The sequence below is a fragment of the Geotrypetes seraphini genome, chromosome 6 (genome assembly GCF_902459505.1).
Source record: "Geotrypetes seraphini chromosome 6, aGeoSer1.1, whole genome shotgun sequence".
Classification (NCBI taxonomy): domain Eukaryota; kingdom Metazoa; phylum Chordata; class Amphibia; order Gymnophiona; family Dermophiidae; genus Geotrypetes; species Geotrypetes seraphini.
The window spans coordinates 224282880-224301719 of record NC_047089.1 but is presented as its reverse complement, the minus strand read 5'-3'; the positions used below and the strand labels follow the sequence as shown (position 1 = coordinate 224301719).

Genomic DNA, 18840 nt, shown 5'->3' with positions numbered 1-18840 from the left:
AGCAAAACTGTCTGCCCCCAGCACACCCCTCCACCCAAAGCAGCCCCCTTTCCCTCTCCCTGACTGTCTATCCGTGGCCCCCTTCTGTATTCACCCCAGAGCAAAGCTGTTTGCCCCCAGCACAGACCTCCCCCCAAAGCAGCCCCCTTTCCCTAACTGTCTCTCCATGGCCCCTTCTGTCTTCCCTTAGTGCCCCCAGTGACCTTAATGTCCCATTCAATGTCCTTAGTGCCCTCAGTGCCTCCTTCCTATATCCTTAGTGCCCTCAGTGCCCCCAGTGCCTCCTTCCCGTGTCCTTAGTGCCCTTTCCTATGTCCTTAGTTCCCCCAGTGCCTCCTTCTACTGCCCCCCCTCAATGCCTTTTAGACTTTGTTCCACCCACACCCTCCCCCTGAAGCCAGCCTGCCTGCCTCCCATCCCCCTGTGCAGTAGAACCTTTAACTTCTACCCCCCCCCATTCTCCCATACAGTAGAATTCGGCATTTGCAGCACGTTTCTATCTACCCCCCCCCGCCACCCTCCCACGCCACTACCGCTGCCATGCAGCCATCCCCACTGACCCTCCCATCATGAGACGAACACAAACCTCCGGCCTGCAGCAGCTCCACAGCACTCTACTGTCCTGATTTCCTCGGCAGTGAAAATCAAGACAGAAGGCTGGAAGCAGAATGTTTAGAGTGCTGTGGAGCTGCTGCAGGCCGGAGGTTTGTGTTCATCTCGCGGTGGGAGGGTTGGATGGTAGGCTCAACCCGCCGGCCCCGGGGGTCCGCCCGCAGGCACAAATGGTAGCTGTGTAGACACCTCCTTGGGCAGCAAGGTTCGGACGCGCACCGCCACGCGCTCGGGGCTCTCGTCGACCCGGGGCTTCGGCGCCATCGATGGAGGGAAAGAGGCGCGAGCCGCGCATTCAAGGAAAGCGCGCCCGCTTCATCTTGTTTCTTCAGCAGCCGCCCCCTCCCCCGGATCGACTCCGACCTCTACCGGGCCCTCCAGTAGCTCACACTCCCACATCCGTGCCCTCCCAGCAGGGAATTTTGAAAGCAGCGGCGCGAGGTGGAGAGCAGGGAGGCTGTGGCGCACTCGTGCTGCCGCGACAGATCAGGGAACACGCGACGCGAGTGCGCATGCGCGCTTAGCTTTTTATTATTATTGATACTTTTTCAAACATTTAAAATCTACCAAAGAGTTTTGTGAACAAGATGTTTCTATTTTGTTTATCCTCTGTTAAGTAGAATTTGCGGAGCAATTTGGGAGCGTGCATCCGGTAACGCTATAGAAATAATTAATAGTAGCAGTAGTAAATATGCATATATGATATGACTCAAGCTGAAGTGAAATTTCTTGATAGTACCTCTTGGGAAGGGTTTGTCTGTATGCATTTGTGCATGCGCTAAAAGGTGGGTATGGACTAAGGAGGAATGCAAGGAAGAAGCAGTGAATCATGGCTGGAGCAGAGGCTAGACCTCGCCACTCAATCGGTGTAGAAGCTGGAGCTGAGGCTTCAGATGAGCAATGAGTGGTGGGGAAGTAAGACTCCACTGTTCAAAGAGAAGCGTTGGCCACCAGGAATGGAGCTGGTTGCTAACAGGGACTCACTTCCTGTCGTCATAGAGGGATCAGTGACACTGCAATTGCAGAAAAAATGCAGCACTGTACTGATAACTTGTCTGCTTGTGCCCATTGCATTACTTTTAAAATCTTACTTTTAGTTTTTAAAACATTGACTACAAATGAACCCCAATTTATTAATAGATTACTAATTCCACATAGTACGTCACGCTCTTTAAGATCCACCAATCAAAAACTCTTAACAGTTCCATCACTAAAAGTCATTGGAACTCGTCGCCCTGACATTTTTTCTGTAATAGCCCCACAATTATGGAACAGTTTGCCCCAGTATCTTGGAGTAGAAAATGATCTGAAACAGTTTAAAAGCAGCTTAAAGAGTTTCCTTTTTAAAGATGCGTTTAATTTATAAGCCTAATTAAGGATTATTATCAAATTTTTCCTTTTTTATCTTTTTATTTCCCCTACCTGTTGTTTTTACCATTTATGTTTTCTTTTATATATACGATTGTAGTTCTACCCTTTCTTTCCCCATGTATCTGTTAGTTTGTATGACTTTATTTATTATTTTGTATGATAATGTGTCAAATTTATGTATCCTTTTATAATTAATCTGATGTATCTATTTTTTATCTGTAAATCGCTTAGCAAATTAAATTAAGCGATTCAATAAGTCAAAAATAAATTTGAAACTTGATTCTCAGCATTGATGATAAGAAACTGGGAATGGTGAGAGAAAAGGAGTTATGCAATGGGAGGAGGGAATATAAGAATAGCCTTACTGGGTCAGACCAATGGTCCATCAGGCCCAGTAGCCCATTCTCAAAGTGGCCAATCCAGGTCCCTAATACCTGGCCAAAACTCAAAGAGTAGCAACATTCCATGCTACCGATCCAGGGCAACCAGTATTCTAGGTGAGGTCACACCATTGAGCGAAATAAGGGCATTATAACATTCTTAGTCTTGTTAACCATCCCTTTCTTAATAATTCCCAGCATCCTGTTTGCATTTTTGGCCACCACCACACATTGGATGGAAGGTTTCATCATATTGTCTACGATGACACCCAGATCCTTTTCTTGGGTGCTAACCCCCACAGTGGACCCTAGTATCCGGTAACTGTGATTCGGGTTATTCTTCCCAATGTGCAAGAGGTGGTGAGGGGAGGAATAGTTTATAAACAAATACCCTGTAGATGGCGGGGAAAGGTGAAACAAGGGGGAGGGGAAGGATGAGGGAGTAAGCTCAGGGGAAAGGTGCAACAGGGAGGGAAGTCCACATGCACACCAAATCTCTCCTCACAGAGAGAATATGGCAAGTGTTGAGATTATTTTCACATACCCTGGCTTCAGACTAAGATTCATTACTGTTACTGGCCTCAAGATAAATATGTACCCAATGATTTATATTCTTTTTCATATAGAAAAGCAGCATCTGTAATTTCCAAGTACCCAAGCAAGATTAAGAGCGGAGCAGAAGCAAAGAAACTGGTAATTATTACTAAAGGCATCGGTACTATATCATATTATATGAGCAATGAGAGAAACTTCATAAACTGCTTTCTGCACATGTAAAGCTTGTTTTTACTTGTGGAGAATAGCTCTTAATAAATTATGAGGTGCATGTACACATAAAGGTTTGTGTTGACGATTCACATTATTTGTAGGCAAATCCCATGTAGAGAGTTGCACGGGGACAAAAATCAAGCCCGTCCCCATAAACTTCAGAAGTACATAATTATTTCATTTAATTATGCTACTGAATTAGAGGCTCATTTACGAATAAGCAAAGACACTTTATTAATTTAGAAATATTAATTGGGAAGAATACTTACTTTGTAATTGGGTCTCTGCCAGAGCTGATGAGGACCCTGAAGCTATGTTAGCTGAAGACTTCTCTGAAGGTGGCCAAAAATCCCTTTTGCTAAGCTTGGCAGGCAGCAGCAACATTCTTAAGCCACAGATGTCATCTCAGTGGCTCAAGGATGCAGCGAGCAACTGCTATGCTTGGTAGAAGGGTGTTCCAGCCACCTTTGGAGGGCGTCCTCAGTTGGTGGTTCTTGGGGATCTCCACCAGCTAAAGCAAGGGTCATCAAATACTTCAACACTGGAGAAATAAAAAGAGAAATGCATTTCCTTTACTGTTGAATACCATACAAAGTCATCTGCTATACACTTTTCCCAAAACTAATGTATTTCAGTCAATAAATTCCTTGTTTTTTTACTTTTGTTGTCTGGAGATTTATTTTCCCATCAAGTTGATACTAGTTTCTCTTTTATTTTTCACATGTCTACTTTACACATTCTACTGCAAATTCTTCTTCAAGCGGTTGCTATCCTCTGGTTCCTCCTACCATGGTCCATCATTTCTCCCTCTTTCTTCCCTCCATCCCATTGTACAGCATCTTCACTCCCTTCTGTCCTGGATCCATCTCCCTCTTTTTTCCCTCCCTGCCCCTCCACCCCTTTGTGCAACATGTCTTCCTCTCTCATTTCCTCTCTTGCTGCAAAGGGAGTGGGGAAAGAGAGAGGGATACACGATAGGAAAAGGTTAAGCTAATAAAAAACCTTTATAAAAAGGTTTTTAGTTGCTTTTTAAAAGACAGTTTGTCCCTACATAATCTCAAGTATCCAGGCACTGCATTCCACCAACATGGTCCTGCTACTGAGATAGCTGATGTTTGTGTCTTCCTATAGTGTGTCTCCGTAGTGTTACAATACTACAATTGTAAGGATAACAGTCATTCACTGCCTGTCTCTGCTGTTTTTAGGATGGAGTTGGAGCCAAAATTGCTGAGAAGATTGATGAGTTTTTAACCACTGGAAAACTACGCAAACTAGAAAAAGTAATAGACTTTTACTGCCTTGATTAGATTATACTCTGTAGCAAACTTGCTGCTAGTAATTGGGGACAGTTCTACCCTATGGTAAATTGCTGTGCAAACATGGGACAGACAGCAGCATTGCACGTTTCACATTCACAAACTACAGCCTGTGTAGCTACAGTCCAGGCTTCCCAAACAGCGTCTTGCTACAGTATAAGTATGATATAGATATGAACCATGCAAAATTGCAGGCGACAACAGATCCCTCTCCATTGCCCTGTAACTTAACTACAGTATATATGTGAGAAAATACTTTACTGCTGATCGCATTCAGATCTTAGGCTTCTCTGCTGAGTCAGCCAATTGATGTTGCTAGCAGTGTGTTATTCCTTAGTGTTTGCTGCCACCTTCACCTCTTGCACCTGAATTACATGTTTTGCTGATCTTGTCCATTTGTTTCTGAAAAGTAAATCGATACCGTATTTTTCACTCCATTAGACACACTTTTTTCCCCCCAAAATAGTGGATGGAAATTAGGGTGCATCGTATGGAGCAAATACCCAAAGCACCTTCTACCCTCCCCCCGGTTACCTATTTTTAATGCGGCCACCCTCCCTCGCTGGATGTGGCGCCCTCAGTTGGCCCCCCACCCCCGCGCGTACCTATTTTTTTTTTTTTTTTTTTACTTCTGTTCGCGGCCAAGGCTGGCTGGCTGCCTGGTTCTCGCCGCTGCCCCCCCCCCCCCCCGTTCTCTCGCAGCATAGCAGCGCACCAGGTTGCCTGCCTGGTCCCGCGCCGCTTCCCGCTAAGAGGGCGTCTTATGGTCAGGTGCGTCTAATGGAGCGGAACAATACGGTAATTGTGGTAAAAGCTGTTTGAAGTTGGATTCTATTTTATTCCATGCAATGCCTTTCCAAACCCACACTCAAGATGAGCCACATTCAAGTACAGTATGTATATTTTTTCCTGTCCCCAGAGGGCTTTCAGTCTGTCTGTACCTGAGATAATGTATGGTGAATCAACTTGCCCAAAGTCATAAGAGGAGTCTGTGGGACAAGCAGGATTTTGAACCCTGGTTCCATTCCCAATTTCACATTGAAAAGCCCAACTAAGAGGGGATGAAATGGTAGGACTAAATTGACATTGTAGTTGTCGTCGTCATCATCATCATCAGATTAGGTTTCTGTGTTCCCATAATGGTTAGTATTTCAATTTTTAAAAAATCTGACCTGGTGACCAAAGTGGATTTTGGCTATCCTTGTTTCTCATTCCTTCATTATTTTTTTTTTTTTTTACTGTAGATTAGACAAGATGATACAAGTTCATCTATCAATCTTCTCACACGAGTCTCTGGCATTGGGTAAGCTTTTATCTATTTATTGTTCATGCCAATTTTGCTATGTGTTTTTATTATTTATTGTTATTGCTGCAAAAATGAAATGTTTGTACAAGCATTTAGGGAGTAGTTTTGTAACTTAGGTGCCTCTTTTTAGGTAGCCCAATGTCATGCAATAAGAATCTATTCTGTAATGGTATTTGAGTGCCCGTGTTGCATTATAGAATACTAGCTCAAACCACCATTGCCTAATGAGTCTTAGACCTGACATAACTGAGGATAACTAATAATAACTTTAATTTTGTGTTTTGTTTTTAAGTTTTTTATTCATTTTTCACATAACAAGTGTATCACTTAAATTTATACAATTTCATTACGTACACACTTGATATGCCTTCATACATTACTATATATATATATATATATATATAACGTATCATTATATAATCTTTTACTATAATCTTGAAGCAGTATATAATATTTAATAAGTATACCAACTATTTCTCAATTATAAACCCATCCCCTCCCCTTCCTTATACAACTGCATATAATACAACAAGATATATTGATAAATTATTTATATTATAAGATGATTAAAATAAACCCCCCAACCCCCCTCTTATCAATATCTTATTATGGGAAAATTGTATCATTCATTGCAAAAATCTATTAATGGTCCCCAAATCTTCTTAAACTTATCTATATACCCTTTTTGTGTTGCAAATGTACGTTCCATTTTATACATATGGCATACTGAATTCCACCAAAAGTTATAATTTAACCTGTCATAACTTTTCCAATTGTATGTTATTTGTTGAACTGCTATTTCAGTTAATATAAATAAAAGTTTGTTGTTATTTGAAGAAATTTGACTATGTGCTCTCATTGCTGTGCCAAATAAAATCGTATCATATGTCATACTTTAATTTTATATACTGCAATCCCATAAGCAGTTTAGAGTGGTTCACGGTAATAGAGACAGCTGACAGACAGTGAAGTTACAAACACCAATTGAAATACAGCAGCATAATTATAAAGTTAAACAAATTTATCAAAGAGCTAGGTGTCTGATGTTCTTCTGAAGGATTAGTAGGAAAAAGCTTTCAAAATAGATTCACTTAACCAGTCATTCAGTTTACCGGCTTGAAGTGAAAGAGTCCTATAAAGGAACCTCTTATAAACACAATCTTTCAATGTAGGAAAGGTAAACAAATGAAATCTGCGGGTACGTCTAGTAATGCCAGCAAGATCAAAATGGTAGTAAACAGGGGTGCTCATACTTTTTTGGCTTGTGAGCTACTTTTAAAATGACCAAGTCAAAATGTTCTACCAACAATAAAATTTTAAAAAATACAAAGCACACTGTATGCAGAGAAAATGTTAAATATCATTTATATTCTTGGGGGGGGGGGGTTTTCAAAGAGGTCAAGGCACGTGACTTTAAAATATGAAATGTCACCTCAGTAACAACCATACAAAAATAAACAAATATACCCCCCTCCTTTTTTACTGATAGCGGTTTTTAGCGCAGGGAGCTACGCTGAATGCCCTGCACTGCTCTCTACGTTCATAGGCTCCCTGCGCTAAAAAACGCTATTGCGGTTTAGTAAAAGGGGGGCCATAGTATAAAATATAGACAGCAGATATAAATTCTCAAAACGGACATATTTTGATCACTAAATTGAAAATAAAATCATTTTTCCTACCTTTGTTGTCTGGTGATTTCATGGGTCTCTGGTTGCACTTTCTTCTGATTGTGCATCCAATATTTCTTCCCTTCCTTTTTCCTCCTGCATGCTTTGTCTCCTCTAGACCTCATTCCATTCCCCAACCAACATCTCTGTCCTTTCATGAGTCCATCTTTTTCTTCCTCTCTCCCTGCCCCCTCCCCTTTCTTTCTCTCTCCATGCCCCCCTTTCTTTCACTCTGTCTGTCTTTCTGTCTCCCTTCCCCCTTCTTTCTCTCTGTCTTTCTGTCTCCCTGCCCCCCCCTTTCTTTCTTTTTGTCTCCCTGCCCCCCCCCTTTCTTTCTCTCTCTCTTTCTTTCTGTCTCCCCAAGCCACCACCGGTGCCGTCGTCTGGAGCAGGCCCCCAAGCCACCACCGACGTCTGGGAACAGGTCACCGTTGCCGCCGAGTTCTCCCTGTTTACTGATGCCGCAACAGGCCAGCAGTGACTGCAGAAGCACTGGGCCCACCAATCTTCCCCCTGATGTTGATTCTAACGTTGGAGAGGAAGTTCCGGGCCAGCCAGGCAGCGATTGGCTGGCCCGGAACTTCCTCTCCAACGTCGGAATTGATGTTGGGGGGGGGGAATGCTGGTATATCCGGTGCTTCTGCAGTCGCTGCTGGCCTGTTGTGGCATCGGGGAACAGGGAGAACGCAACAACAGCATAAAGCTAAGTTGAGCATTATTTGCATAAAAAATGAAAAGAAAATGGAAATAAAGTGAAAAAAATTGAAATGAAAATCTGTGCAACAAACACAGTACCAGTATTTATGAAATACTAGTGGAGAATTTAGCTTTAAAAATGAAATTAATATAAAATCAACTAAAGAAAAATATAAAAAGTATAAAAGTAAAATATATCACATAATTGGGTAGAATCGGTGAAGAGTACCTGAATGGTCAGGGTGGCTTTCTGAGAATCCCCATTGTGATATAAATTACATCAGCATGATATTTTGATTAACTGATGTTACTAATGTAATAGACGGGCAACTATGCACAATAACCATGTATATTGGGATTTATTATCTGCCTTTTTCATGAAGAGATTCACCCAAAGCGGTTTACAATACACAGAATAGTAATCAGGTACTCTTAAGTAGTTCCTTGTCAGCCTATCTAGACCAGGCCTCTCACTGCCTATAGGGTTGTGTACACCTAACAGCAGGTGGAGACTGTATAAGAACCATGTACAGATCCTAAGCATCCAGCCTCCCAACAGGTGGTGGACGTCTAGCTGTTCGGTCTGTGACATGTTGTTCTGGTAAGCTCTTTGCAGGGCAATTTCTTTTCCTTGTCTTGTTTGTTAGTACCTTCCTAGCAGTTCCTTTTTGTTCGACTGCCTCTGTGTGGAGTGCCACAGTGTTTGGTCTGTAGGAGCTACATGTTACCTTTGGGGTGTCTGGGTCCCTTCCCACTTGTCTCTCAGTAGATGCTTTGGTCACTGCAATCACCAAGAAGACCAGGATTCCGCAGGATGAATGTGCGGTCTTGAAGGAACAGCAAAATCACAAGTTGGATTTGTTGTTGAGGAGGAGTTTTGATTTGGCAGCACTGGCCTTACAGACTTTTATTTGCAGGGAACTGATAGCTAGAACTTGCTTATGCTGGATGACCCTAAGTTGGAGTGCCTGGTTACTGAGTGGCTTAGCTGGAGATGGGTTCATCTTTTCTAGCAGTTGCAATGTATAATCTCCTCAGGGACTTCGCAAAGAATATGGCATTAGAAGTGGCAGCTCAAGATCTCTCTGGCTTTGCATCTGGGCTGCGGATATAGATTCCAAATCCAGGCTGTTTGCTGCCCTTTTTTTGGTCTATGCTGTTTGTCGAGGATCTGGACAAACTTGTTCAGGGCCTAGAGAAAGCTAAAGTACCTAAGCTTCTGGAGAACAATCGAAGGGCTTCAGTAGGGGGTCTTCCTCTAGAGGTAGATTTTGGGAGGCCTGCTGTTATCATCCAGACAGGCCCAGTGGGGCTCTGCGAGGCCATTTCTTTAGTGGACCCAGTCCTTTCGGGATGCTCATATCTGCCCCAGTAGGCTCATAATGTAACTGTGGTATCCGGGGCAATGGTGGGATTAAGTGACTTGCCCAGAGTCACAAGAAGCAAGCTGGATTGAACTCAGAACCTCAGGGTGCTGAGGCAGCATTTCTAACCACTAGGCCACACCTCCACAAAACATTGAAAAGATCCAGAGTGCACAGCAAAATGTATGGTGAAGCCGTGGCACCCTTCAGCACCTTAGGTAATAACCATATTTTCACCTTAAATTTATATGATTAAGAAATGACTAGACCTTGTCAACATGGATGGCTGTTGGATATTTGTTCCAAAAATGAGAGGCAAAGACAAAACAATGTGAGAAACTGGGAAGATACCTATTTAACCTGAGGATAGGAAATGTGTTCGCTGAGAAGCGTGGAGTTAATAGGAAGGGGAATGGAAGCAGATAGACAGGAGCAGAACCATGAGTGCACTTTTTAAACCAATAAAAGGTTTTAAATAATAAAATATCAGAGCCAGCGCAGATCAGCAAGAAGGAAAGTATGAGAATGGCAAACAGCTGATGGAAGAATGAGAACTGAGCATTGAGCATCTTTGCACTGGCAGAGGGGTGCAATCTGGTTGAGCAGCTGCGCAGTGAAAAGACCTTATAATACCGTAGTAATGGCATTATAATGTGACTGTGACGTAAAACTCTGTTTCATAGAAACATAGAAAATGACGGCAGAAAAGGGCCACGGCCCACCAAGTCTGCCCTCCCCAATGACCCACCCCCCTAATTTCTTCCATGAAGAGATCCCACATGCTTATCCCATTTTCTTTTAAAATCAGGCACGCTGCTGGCCTTGATTACCTGCAGTGGAAGATCATTCCAATGATCAACCACCCTTTCGGTGAAGAAATACTTCCTGGTGTCGCCATGACGTTTCCCATCCCTGATTTCATATGCAGAAGCAGCCTGGGGAGGCTGGCAGTTTGTTGAGTAGACCTTAAGAGGGACTGGAAGAGTGAGCAGTTGGTTGAGGGATCATATAGATAAACGGAGCGAGAAACATGGGGATGCTGGGAAGTGTTGTTCAGAGGACTTTAGCAGAGATGCAGTTAAGAGAGAGGAAGTAGCCACAGTAGATGATGGTAATAATTGGGGAACATAGTGGAGGTTACATTACAAAACTGTTGCAAGGAATCTCTCTGTCTCTTAGAACAGAATGCTGCTTTTCAGCAGACATTGGTGATGAGACTGGAGAGATGATATAACTAGACCCAGTTGCAGAGATGCCCAATTAGAAATTTTCAGTCTGCTGGCCAAACTGTATGTGGCATTGCCTTACCTGGAAGGGACTACCGTTGTACCTTACTGGGCATGGACTGGAAGTGGACACTGATGCATGGAATTTATTGCAAATGGCTGACTCTGAGCTGTGTGTCCTAGAGAATTGACAGTGAGTTTCCAGGATACAGGCAACATTCTGTGCCAGTGATAGATAGGTATGTAAATTTCTGTACTTCCTTTCCATTTCCATCAGTTGGTCAAAGCAATGTGCAGTAAATACATAAAATAATCAAAAGAAGCCATCAATAACCAATCTCCTCCAACTCTATCTTCTAAGAAGGGGCCCAAAAAAGTAATTCTATCCTGTTGTGCTTCCATGAAAAAAAAAGTTCTACTCAAAGGCTAGAAATAATTTTTGATTTTATAAATCTTTATTAATTTTTAAATATTAACAGTGCAATACACAGGTATAAGAACATATGACAAGTCAAGAAAAGCACATTCAACTTACAGATATTCAAAATCAATCATTTTATTCCACCCACCCATTGATTAATCACTATGTATAGACTCTTTCAATAATCTACACTTATTTAAAATAATACAATAACACAATCCCCCCCCCCCCTCCTACCCTGGATGTGCAAGGGATGGCACAGAATTAAAGACAAAAAACAACTACAGAGAAGTAATATAAGATGTCAACGGGCCCCAAACCCGTTTAAATACATTACTATGCCCCAGCATTTCAGCATTCATTTTTTCATACCTATAACTAGAGCATAGGTTCACCCACCAAAAAGGAAAATTCAGGCGATCGTAATTTTTCCAATTACGGGTTATCATCTGCATGGCTATCCCAGTCATATTTAGGAAAAGATGGCATTTATATCGGTCCATTTGGGGCTTAGGGGTCCTTTTATCAAGCCACGCTAGGGGGGTTAGCACGTCTGACATTTCATCACGCGCTAACCCCCGCGGCCGGCTAAAAAACTAACGCCTGCTCAATGCAGGCGTTAGCGGCTAGCGCGGCAGGTGGTTTAACGCGCAGTATTACGCGCGTTAAACCCCTACCGCAGCTTGATAAAAGGACCCCTTAATATGTTGTAATGTTCCACATATGACTGTTTCATAAGTCAATGGAATTGATGACTCAAGTATAACATTAATCTGTCCCCATATTGACTTCCAAAAGTTGAGTATCAAAGGACAATAGAACAAGAAATAAAAAGTCTTAAATTTTTTTATGAAAGCTACAATATTTGTTTCAAGCCTCTGCTCCACGTCTAGGAATTCCACAACTGAGGTACCGCAGTTTAACATTCTCTTTTCTGCTATATCACCACTTTTGATAACCAACTGACCCACATGAATTGATCTCAGAATTCTAGAAGATTGTCCATGTATTTGTTTCCCAAGTCTCTTTTAAAAGCTAAAATCTACAGAATTAAGATTTCACATGTTCCTGTTTTGGTAGCCATTAAAACATTATTAATGAAAGACAAGCACTCTCTCTCTTCTCTAGCCAGTTAATACCTGAGTAGCCACATTCTGAATAACTTGAAACCTTTGCATCACTCTGGGAGATCAGCATGTAGAATATTGCACTGATCCGATGAGCTCAAAACCAAATCCTGCATTTCAGATTACACAACAAAGGTGTAAGGAATGCCTTTAACTGTCTTGCCTTCTGCTGTTTAAAATATACAGCTTGAGATACTGCCTTCAGCTGAGTTTCCAAAGTAGAAGCTGAATCCAGTCTTGCTCCCAGATTACAAATCTTATCCTTCAGGGTGGTTTGAACTCCATCTACCAAAGGGCAATTAGAAATTTAACTGTCAATCCAAACCACCTGAACTAATCAACTCCATCTTTTGTAAAGTACCAATCTCTGTATCTTTGTTGCATAAGTGGTGGTGGTGTTTAATTCCAAATAGAACATATGATAGCATTTTACAAAAATGGTGGGATGAGTTGGGGACTCAGATTTCTCTTCAAGATTTTAGTCAAGCTATTCATCGTTTGCCTAAAATTGTTAAGGGTTATGCCTGGAGAAAATGTACGTATAGAGTTTTGCATAGGGCATATTTATCCCAGGACAAGCAGGCAGCATATTCTTGACTGATGGGTGACGGCACCGACGGAGCCCCGGTACGGACAATTTTAGAATGATTGCACTCTAAGAACTTGGAAAGTTCTAGCAGGCCGCACTGCACACGCGCGAGTGCCTTCCCGCCCGACGGAGGCGCGCGGTCCCCAGTTTCTTAGTTTCCGCGGAGCTAAGAAGACGCGTTCTTTTCAACGGCTGTTGAAAAGTTTTTTTGTATCGCCTTCCCGCTCACGAAAATCCTGTGAGGAAATAATATTTCCTTTTTCTTTTCTTCTTTTATTGTTTTTAAAAAAAAAAAAATCCTTTTTTTATTTCAGTTTCGCCCCGGCGGGGCCTGTTGCCACCATCGAGGCCTCGACCTTCGATTTGGCAGAAGCCGTTTTTACTTTCATGCCCCCCCAGCTAGGGTTTAAGAAGTGCCAGCGGTGTGCATGGCCCATTTCTCTGACTGACCCGCACAGCTGGTGCTTACAGTGCCTGGGTCCCGATCATAGGGCTTCCACCTGCACCTGCTGTGCCACACTAAAAAAACGAACTTTAAAAAACCGTCAGATTCAGCAACGGTTACTTTTCGGTGCCGATATGTCTGACCCTGCGGCATCGACACCGACATCGGCCCCATCTCAGTCGGCACCCACCTCTTCGACACCGCGCCGACGTCGCAACAGTCAGGTAAGCCGGCTAAGAAGCCTTCCCTGCTGGAGCGCCCTCCGGTCTCTGTGGCAGCGAGCCCAGTCATGCCGACCACGAGGCGCCCGCAGAAGCGCTCCACCTCTATTGAGGTGAGTCCCTCGACCTCGGGCTCCTCATCCTCGGGGCGTCGAGCGGCACCGCAGGTACCGCAGAAGAAAAAAGCGGTACCGGTGCCTTTGCTGGACGAGCGAATTGCGGCCGTCCTCCAGGTGCAGCTTAAAGAGCAGTTGCAACAGCTCCATTCTGCTCTATTGGCACCGAACCTTCCAGTCCCGGTCCGGTCTGAGCCCCCGGTACCAACGGTGGGGCAGCCTCTATTGTCTGCTTCCACCCTATCGGTACCAGTTCATTTGGCTTCCTCAGTCTCCATGCCGGTTCTGACACCGGAGCCGAGAGCGCTGCATCAGGCTGTTCAAACTTCGGCACCGATACAGCCTTTAACTTCTCCTGGCACCGCTTCCTTGAGGTCGGGTAAGTCGGTACGCAAATCCCGGCACCTTGAACCTTCCACACCGGAGTCTCGGGATCGCAGTTCCCAAATTAGGGACCCTGATCTGTGGGGTGACTCCGAAGAGCCTCTTCTCTCTGAGGGTGAGTGTTCATCGGCTGATGAGGATCCTTCTGTTCCAGATCCATCCTCTAAGCCAGATTCTGCCTCTTTCACTTCTTTCTTGAAAGAGATGTGTGAATCTCTTTCTATTCCTTTGGAGGCTGAGTCCAAGAAATCCAAAGCGTTCCTTGATGCACTGGACTTTGACCAGCCTCCAAAGGAATTTCTCAAATTACCCCTCCATGATATCTTGAGAGAAACCTTTTATAAAAATCTTGAGACTCCTTTGACCATACCAGGAGCTCCTCGTAAATTGGACTCTTTATATAAAGTCATCCCTATCCCTGGCTTTGATAAGCCGCAGCTTCCACACGAGTCTCTTTTGGTGGAATCTACACTTAAAAAGTCTGCAGGAGCTAGTGTGTACGCTTCCGTCCCTCCTGGCAGAGAAGGAAAGGCCATGGATAAATTTGGCAAAAGATTATACCAGAATGCTATGTTGGCTAACAGGTCAGGGAATTATGCTTTTCATTTTTCCTTTTACCTCAAGCATCTCATCCACACCTTGGCTTCCTTTGAGAAATACCTCCCTGACCGCATGAGACCTGCTTTTCACCAGTGTTCTTCCTCTCTTCTCCAGCTTCGTAAGTTCCTGGTCCGTTCAATCTATGACGCGTTCGAACTTACCACCAGAGCCACGTCCATGTCTGTGGCCATGCGTCGTCTAGCTTGGCTCAGAGTGTCGGAGCTTGATGTCAACCATCAAGATCGCCTGGCTAATGCTCCATGCCTGGGGGATGAACTCTTTGGTGATTCCATGGACTCTACCACCCAAAAACTATCCGCCCATGAGACTCGATGGGATACTCTTCTGAAAACCAAGAAGAAGACTCCACCTACTCGGCCTTTTCGGCAACAATCAGCCTATCAACACCGCTATGTGGCTCGCCCTTTACCACCAGCTCCTCAACAACCTAGGCGTCAACGTCAGCAACAACGACAAACCCCTAGGCCACCACAGCAGCAACAAGTGAAGCCACCTTCACAACAGAAGTCTACCCAACCCTTTTGACTTCGTTCTCCAGGGCATAGCCAGTGTTCTACCATCTGCCCACCTTCCTCAACCCATAGGAGGTCGTCTTACTTTCTTCATCAGCCGTTGGGAGATCATCACCTCGGATCAATGGGTCCTCAACATCATCAGCCAAGGCTACTCTCTCAACTTTCAGACTCTTCCTGCCCAAAGTCTGCCAAAAGAGTCTGCTTTGAACACGCCTCAATCTTCCCTCCTTCTTCAGGAAGTTCAATCCCTCCTCCTTCTGAACGAAATAGAGGAAGTTCCTCTAGATCAAAAGGGGCAGGGATTCTACTCCCGTTACTTTCTCGTCCCCAAAAAAACAGGGGATCTCAGACCCATTTTAGATCTTCGCGATCTCAACAAATGCTTGGTCAAAGAAAAGTTCAGAATGCTTTCTCTGGCCACTCTTTACCCTCTTCTCAATCAAGGCGACTGGCTATGCTCCCTCGATCTCAAAGAGGCATACACTCACATACCAGTCAATCTGGCCTCCAGACAGTACCTCCGCTTCATGATCAATCACTGTCATTACCAGTACAAGGTGCTACCCTTTGGCCTTGCCTCCTCTCCCAGAGTGTTCACCAAATGTTTCATTGTGGTGGCTGCCTTTCTACGCTCGCATCATCTTCAGGTCTTTCCTTACCTGGACGACTGGTTAATCAAAGCCACTTCCTCTCAGGCAGTGCTTCTTGCCACCAACCAGACCATCCTTTTTCTACAGCTTCTGGGGTTCGAGATCAATCTACCCAAATCACATCTCATCCCTACTCAGAGACTTCAGTTCATAGGAGCGGTCCTGGACACAGTCCTCATGAGAGCATTCCTGCCGTCCAACCATCTTCAAACTCTTAAATCTCTATGCCAGCAAGTGCTTCCATTACACTCCATCTCTGCCAAGCACATGATGATACTCTTGGGTCACATGGCCTCGACAGTTCATGTCACCCTCCTCGCACGTCTTCACCTGCGCACTCTTCAATGGACCCTAGCTACCCAGTGGTCCCAAGCAACGGATCCTTGCTCACGGCACATATTTGTGACATCATCTCTTCGTCAATCTCTTCAATGGTGGTTGATATCTTCAAATCTCTCCAGAGGTCTTCTGTTCCATCTACCTCCTCATCAACTAGTCATCACCTTATGCCTGGGGAGCTCATTTGAACGAGTTCCAAACTCAAGGCCTTTGGACAGTCCAGGAAAAGAAGCATCACATCAATTTCCTGGAACTCAGAGCGATGTTTTATGCTCTCAAGGCTTTCCAATATCTTCTCTTCCCTCAAGTTCTCCTACTGTGCACAGACAATCAAGTTGCAATGTACTACATCAACAAACAGGGTGGGACAGGCTCTCGCCTCTTGTGTCAGGAAGCCCAGAAGATTTGGTCTTGGGCGACAGATCACCAATTATTCCTGAAGGCTGTCTACATTCAGGGAGAGCACAATTCCTTAGCGGACAATCTCAGCAGGATTCTCCAGCCTTACGAGTGGACTCTCGATCCTTTGACTCTCCAGTCCATTTTCGCTCAATGGGGCACACCTCAAGTAGACCTCTTTGCAGCTCCTCACAATCATCAGCTGCCCCTCTTCTGCTCCAGACTCTACTCTCCTCACCGTCTGGCAGCGGATGCATTTCTTCTGGATTGGTCCAATCTGTTCCTGTATGCTTTCCCTCCTCTGCCTCTCATGCTCCGAACCTTGTTCAAGTTCAAGAGGGAACAAACCACCATGATTCTAATTGCTCCACGGTGGCCCAGGCAACATTGGTTCTCCCTTCTACTTCAGCTCAGTTCCAGGGAGCCTATTCTTCTTCCATTGTTTCCTTCTCTGCTTACACAGCATCAGGAGACCCTTCTGCATCCCAACCTCCAGTCTCTGCACCTGACAGCTTGGTATCTCTCGGGCTGACTTCCAATGATACACTTTTGTCCCAGCCTGTTCGTTCTATTCTGGATGCCTCCAGGAAACCTGCCACTCTTCAATGTTACCATCAGAAGTGGACACAGTTTTCTTCCTGGTGTCTTCTTCATCATCATGATCCCACTTCCCTTGCAGTGGAGACCTTGTTAGATTATCTTCTTTCTTTGTCTGACTCTGGTCTCAAGTCTACTTCCATCAGAGTCCACCTCAGCGCTATTGCTGCTTTTCATGAGCCAGTTCATGGTAAACTTCTCTCAGCTCATCCTTTGGTTTCCAGATTCATGCGGGGTCTTTTCAATGTGAAACCACCTCTTAAGCCTCCTCCTGTTGTCTGGGATCTCAATGTGGTTCTTTCCGCTTTAATGAAGCCTCCGTTTGAACCTTTAGCTACAGCTCCTTTCAAGTTTCTCACTTGGAAAATGGTCTTCCTTATTGCTCTTACCTCTGCCAGGAGGGTCAGTGAACTGCATGCACTAGTTGCGGATCCTCCTTTTACAGTCTTTCATCACGACAAGGTGGTTCTCCGTACCCATCCAAAGTTTCTCCCTAAGGTTGTCTCTGAATTTCATCTCAACCAATCAATTGTTCTGCCTGTATTTTTTCCAAAACCTCATTCTCATTCTGGAGAACAGGCTTTGCATACTTTGGACTGTAAGCGGGCTTTAGCTTACTATTTGGAGCGTACTAAACCCCACAGATCAACTCCCCAACTCTTTCTGTCCTTTGATCCGAATAAATTGGGACGCCCCGTTTCTAAACGAACATTGTCAAATTGGCTTGCAGCGTGCATTTCATTCTGTTATGCTCAGTCCGGACTGACACTGGAAGGTTCTGTCACGGCCCATAGAGTTCGAGCTATGGCAGCGTCTGTAGCTTTCCTCCATTCCACTCCTATTGAGGAAATCTGCAAGGCTGCTACTTGGTCCTCAGTTCATACTTTTACATCTCATTATTGTCTGGATGCTTTCTCCAGACGGGATGGACACTTTGGCCAATCTGTTTTACAAAATTTGTTTTCCTAATGGCCAACCTTCCCTCCATCCCTCTTTTTGTTTGCTTGGAGGTCACCCATCAGTCAAGAATATGCTGCCTGCTTGTCCTGGGATAAAGCACAGTTACTTACCGTAACAGGTGTTATCCAGGGACAGCAGGCAGATATTCTTGCGTCCCACCCACCTCCCCGGGTTGGCTTCTTAGCTGGTTTATCCTAACTGGGGACCGCGCGCCTCCGTCGGGCGGGAAGGCACTCGCGCGTGCGTGGTACGGCCTGCTAGAACTTTCCAAGTTCTTAGAGTGCAATCACTCTAAAATTGTCCGTACCGGGGCTCCGTCGGTGCCGTCACCCATCAGTCAAGAATATCTGCCTGCTGTCCCTGGATAACACCTGTTACGGTAAGTAACTGTGCTTTCTCACTGGTACAAGCATTTCATGCAGGATTAGTTAATTCTTCTATTTGTATCAAATGTGAGAAAGATCCAAATACTTTATCTCATGCATTATGGCAATGTCCTCTTATTAAATCATTCTTGTCTGCCATCCTATTATTTTTAGGTGCATTATGGAATAGTTAATTAGTGGAATCTCCAAGGGGGGTGTTATTTGGTAAAGCTGCGGCTTGTGGGGTTTTTGGACATGGAAGAAGTATTTTATTTCAAAAGGAACGTATGATTGGTCATAGGTGTATTCTACAATATTGGTTACAGAAAGATCCTCCTAATGTTTGGCATTGGAGGAACCAATTCCATCGTTTAATTTTATTTGA

At 44.3% G+C, this 18840-nt stretch overlaps 1 protein-coding gene across 2 annotated transcripts in view; it reads left to right on the top strand.

The window, feature by feature from the left end:
* The window catches only part of POLB (DNA polymerase beta), an 88637-nt gene that overhangs the window by 12585 nt on the left and 57212 nt on the right, over window positions 1-18840 (top strand). For both annotated transcript variants that reach the window (XM_033949441.1, XM_033949440.1), the window contains exons 4-6: window positions 2990-3056; window positions 4337-4411; window positions 5692-5750. In XM_033949441.1, the coding sequence (XP_033805332.1) occupies window positions 2990-3056; window positions 4337-4411; window positions 5692-5750 (201 nt within the window). The remainder of the gene's footprint in view (window positions 1-2989; window positions 3057-4336; window positions 4412-5691; window positions 5751-18840) is intronic.